The sequence below is a fragment of the Lolium perenne genome, chromosome 3 (assembly GCF_019359855.2).
Source record: "Lolium perenne isolate Kyuss_39 chromosome 3, Kyuss_2.0, whole genome shotgun sequence".
Lineage (NCBI taxonomy): Eukaryota > Viridiplantae > Streptophyta > Magnoliopsida > Poales > Poaceae > Lolium > Lolium perenne.
In genome coordinates, this window is record NC_067246.2 from 285,936,662 (window position 1) to 285,942,016 (window position 5,355).

Genomic DNA, 5,355 nt, shown 5'->3' on the forward strand with positions numbered 1-5,355 from the left:
TCAAAACGATTTTGGTTCACGACCAAGGTGTGATATATGATAGTTGCTAATTATGTTAATGTGATCCCAACAGTGACATATTAAAGACTAGATCTACTAGAAGAATATTTAGAAAAAAATCTTCAAAATAGACTCTAAATATGCCCATCCGGTGATCATTTTGTATTAATATATGAAGTATCACAAGACGCGTATGACTTCGCAGAATGATTGGCAATATGCGAGTTCATGTGAAAATTCATTAGCATCACCTATCATTATCTACCAAGACAATGTCACTTGTATTGCTTACGGATTATATTTATCCTCATGAATTACAGAAATATAAGAGGACAACTTACAAATAAAATATTGTGATAGTCATATTGTCTCTACCAATGGTTATATTCCATAATTAAGTTTGTGGAATTGGTATGAGACGGCCTTGAGGTCTATAATGTTTAGGGGGAGTAAAACCCCAAGTTATAACTCGTTGATGATCTTCCGGTCACTGATATTATACTCTTTTTTTCTTTTACTCCCTCCGGTTCATATTAATTGACTCTAATATGAATGTATCTAGACACATTTTAGTTTTAGATACATCCATATTGAAGTCAATTAATATGAATCGGAGGGAGTATGAGTTTTCCATAAGGTTTCTTATACAATGTTTTTAACAAGACAATATGAATACAAGTGCGGACATATGTCATATGGTTTCTCTTATATTTTTCCCACTAGGATTTTAAAGGAGTTTTCGGTGACATAATGTTATAATGTTTCTCTTCAAATTTTTCCATAGATTTTTTTAGGAGTTTTGAATTGTATATACAAATGACGAATTAATAAAAGGAGTATTAAAAAATAAAACATGTGATCAATTATCTGTGAGGATGACTCCCCAAAGGTAGGCGTTTCCACAACTGTCTCCCTTCAGCCTGTATATATAAGTTTATGTCTCTCCTTTGTCTTCTTTACTTTGATACTAGAACATTAATTAACGAGTATAAATTGAGGAATATCCTAGTATCTCAGGTTGGAGCTGGATAAATGGGAGTATTTATGCTAGCATTTCTATCAGGCACTCGTGTCATCGAGTTCGCATCTGTCAGTGTAGACGTATCCCTTGGCGAGATACAAGAAGACGAACACCTCGAGAGCTGCAAGCCCGGCCAGAACCCAGTAGAAGTAGTCGAGGTGCGCAAGGTTTAGATTTTCCGAAAACCAGCTACCCCCCGTCCTCTTCGTTACCCAGTCGGTCGCCGAGACGAGTATGCCGCTGGCGTAGCTCCCAACGCCCATGGCGCTCAGGGAGAGCGCGAGGCCGACGCTCCGGAGCGCTTCGGGCACCTGGCTGTAGAAGAACTCCTCGAGGCCGATGATGGTGAACACGTCTGCGAGTCCGATCAGGACGTACTGCGGCACCATCCACCACAGGCTCATCGGCACGGCCACCTGCGGACGGTCGACAAGGCCAGCGTCACTGGCCGCGCGGAGGCGCGCGGCTTCCACGAGCGCCGCGACGGCCATGGCGACGGATGCCATGGCCATGCCAGCGCCGATGCGCTGGAGCATCGTGATCCCGGAAGGGTGCCTGGTGACGCGCCTCGCGAGGGGCACGAAGGCGCGGTCGTACAAGGGGACGGAGGCGATGATGGCGAGGCCGGTGAAGCTCTGCAGCGCGGCGGGTGGCACGACGAGGCCCCCGATGCGCCGGTCCATGGTGCTGCCCTGCTTCGTGAAGAGGGTGGAGACCTGCGCTATGACCATTCCGTACACGACGCTGGTCATCCATATCGGAAGCAGCTTGACCAGAACCCTCTTGCCGTCCTGCTCTTTTGGCGTCGGTGAACTGCTGCATTAGTAGAAAATATGTCAGTTGACTGTAATGGCATGTGCATTGTGGCAGCTTAAGTGGAGGTCCAATATATCATTAGAACGTTTACCATTCAGTATCCATGGTGCCCCTGCGACGAAAGATCCAGTCCGCGCATGCTCGCGCCGTGGCCGCGAACGTTTTGGTTAGCCGCGAGAGAGCACGGCGGTCGCGTGGCCGCTCCGCACGGTACATTCGCGTGCCGAGCAAGAAGACGGACAGGGACACGAGCATCATGCCCCAGGACGCGCCGAACCCGGCGGCCCAGCCAACATTGTCCTGCACGTAGCTCAGCGCGACGACGGCGACGATGTAGCCCCAGGACATGGAGAAGTGGAGCCAGTTGAAGAAGGAGCTCCTGGACGCGACGCCGTCCGGGGCGCTCGTGGGGAACTGGTCGGCACCGAGGGCCTGCGCGTTCGGCTTGTGGAAGCCCTGCGCCAGCGCCACCAGGTAGATCGTCGCGTAGAAGAACGCTGTGCGGGCAGGGGATGCCGGGGGCGAGCAGGCGGCGGATGCGTCTTGACATGCAGTTGGTTCGTGAGGGCGAGGTGTTGGTGCCATGGATGAGGCCGTCAGCATCCCAAAGCTCTGTCCATCATTCAAAACGTAAACCCTAAATACGCTGATGGAGAGCACCCTAAATGTTGTTTGCGGGCTGAAAAACAAGCGGACAAACCAGATACTGAAAAATAAACTGCATAATTTGGAACAAATATTCGCGTCATACTGATCAGTACAAATCAGTACATTTCATAGAGCCTAGTGCTCGCGGCGGATGCGCTTTCACAAGTTTCACAAATTTCGGAAGTGAATGAAACTCAATGCACGGATCGTAAAGCAGAGAAAGTGGAGGATCAAAGGATGCAAACATGCACAGTGGCTCACATAATCGCTGCGTTCCTGATGGTATGCACGTAATGTAATTAAGTAGTACTTATAATGAAGGTGAAACATATATTCTAGACAGGTCAACTACGACATCAACATATGATTAACACGATATTCGTGCCGAAGGCGACGTAGCAGTGAATCTGATGTCAATATCATAAGCAGAAGGAAAACGATCGTAGACCTACCGTAACAAAATCATATTGTTTAGTCGCGGTCAGTAGAGAGAACGAATCCGACGAAAAATGAACGCCGCAGAATGAATGAACCATGAGAAAAGAACAAAACGTAAATAAGCCATAGCGGGTAGCTTTTACTAACCACGAGGTAGAGGACGCCGGCGGCCACGACGGCACGGTACCGGCCGATCCAGGAGTCGGCGACGAGCGCGCCGAGGAGCGGCAGCATGCACGCGGTGCCAGCCCACGCGTTCACGCCGGCAGCCGCGGTGGACAGACCCAGCGGGCCGGTGAGGTACATGATCAGGTTGCCGTTCACGCCGTAGAACCCCACGCGCTCCACGAACTCCACCGCTGAAGGGCCAGGGCGGTACGTGAAACATATTGGACGCTGCTACACGGTGCTATAGCACCGGTTAGTCTTACGGAGTGCCCCCCATGTCTGAACGGAATTATTTCCAAAATTAGAAAGTGGTCCCACACCTGAAAGCGACTTTATTACTTGAAGTGGAAAGTGACCCGGGGACCGTTTTCCCGCATTGTTATGCATGCGACTGGTCCAAATACCCCATGCGGCACGGACATGCAATGGAACAAGATACACTACACATCACGCAGTATTCCCAACACGTGTAAATTTAGATGCAAAACTTCATCCAATTTTTACAAAAAAAAATTACATCCTTCGTAAATAACAACTCATGCCACTTATTTTATAGTCTAATTAAGGATGTAAAAATGCAGCTATAGATGTAAAAAGAATATATAAAATACATCCAAAATCATGAAAGCTGGGATCAGAAATATAATAGTGTTTTACACATTGATCTATTAAATGTTGTAGATGTAGAAAAATAATAAAAAATACATCCAAAGTAGAGAAAGAAACTAATATAGTTACGTTCTTCGACTGATTCTGAAATTGAAAAATTTAAGAGGCAAAAGAGTAGTCTGCAAAAGATACATCCAGCGACATAATATTACATCTTTCCACCGTTCTGGAAGTAAAAAAAAAAGCCTTAAGAGGCAAAAATTATACTGCAAAAATTACATGTAGGGAACATAATTTACATCCTTCTATTAATCTGGAGATGACAAACTACATCATCAATATGCAATAGAGTAAAATCAAGTAGTACCAAGTAGCATGTGCATGAATAGTAACATAGCAGCCAGGGAAAAACAAGACAGGGGTAGGACGCCACATACACGAGTGGAAAAAGTTGCCTGCTTGCGTGCACGGCCATGGCTGCAGCGCTGCTGCTTTCAATCTGGAGCCAGACGCTAGGCGGGGCGAGTGTCGATGCTGCTGCTGCGCATACGCGCGCGGGGAAAAACTACATAGCGGCATGTCGTGGTGGCTCTTCCGAGGCAAGGCGGATCCTCAAATCAGCGCCGCATCTTCTCCCGGATCAAGGTGCTCCAGATCGCCGCCGTTGTGGAAGAGTAGGATGGCACTCCGGCGGCAGGGCACGCGAGGTTGCGCGTGGCGGCGGGATGTCCGATCTCGGCGTGGAGCCTGAGATCGAGCTTGAACTCTTCCTCCTCCCCGCCGGATTTCTCTACTTCTTTGCAACAGCTGGAGCTGGCTCGCCGGGACGAAGGTCAACGAGATGTGGGCGGCCATGGCGCCCTTGCGCGATTCAAGGGGCACTCGCGAGAGGTTAGGAAAGGCAGTGGAGAGTTGGCGGAAGAAGGCACAGAGCGAGACCGGGTGGCAGGGGAGCTAGGCGGAGAGGAGGTCGCCGGGGAATGGAGAGACGATGAGAGCGCTTGAGGTATGCAGTTCGGCGACTTTGGGTGGGGATGGATGGGATAAGGACTGGGTGGACGAGAGGGGAGCCACGTGCGGGTTGGATGGTGCTGCTTCATCCAGGCCGTTAGATCGAAATCCGATGGACAAAAGATAGGAGCACCGTATAAGACCAGAGAGTGCCCAGGCAACTAATAGAATTTGGGAAACATATTAGCTCAGGCCAGTCCAAGTGCGTGTGCGCGCGCTAGTTTGAGAGCCGAGTTTACCGATGAGGAAGAGCGCGGCCGGCCATCCGCCCCCGCCACCGGGTTTGATGACGGTGGACGGATCACCTTGAGGTAGGAGCGCGCCGGAGTCCATCGCCTCCGGTCTTGTAATGGTGCGAACTCCGAAGCGTTCGTTTTGGCCTGAGAGGGAGGGATGTGTAGAGAACTCACTGCCACCTGCCTGTCAATAGCTTAAGCAAAGTTGCAATCGGTAGTTCTGAACGCAGCTAATAGTCCAGTGCTACTTGCCTGTCCCGGCCTGATCTCCACCCTTTTTCCGCGTTGGAGATTTGTGTTCTACACTTTGTTTCAACTTTCAACCACCTTGCTCATTGTAGATTTTGCTCCACCCTATAGGGTCACTATAGGAAACGGTCAAGGTGTCGACGGCCCTTACCTACACCG

General features: G+C 49.4%; 1 protein-coding gene across 1 annotated transcript; it reads right to left on the bottom strand.

The window, feature by feature from the left end:
- Positions 1-866: 866 nt before the first annotated feature.
- Positions 867-5,127, bottom strand: LOC127344221 (protein NRT1/ PTR FAMILY 5.10). Its single transcript, XM_051370443.2, has 4 exons — positions 4,951-5,127; positions 3,071-3,282; positions 1,929-2,449; positions 867-1,837 (listed from the first exon to the last, which is right to left on the bottom strand). Exons 1-4 carry the CDS (start codon positions 5,042-5,044, stop codon positions 1,060-1,062), a joined length of 1,605 nt encoding a protein of 534 aa, XP_051226403.1. The 5' UTR covers positions 5,045-5,127; the 3' UTR covers positions 867-1,059.
- Between the last annotated feature and the right edge of the window lie 228 nt (positions 5,128-5,355).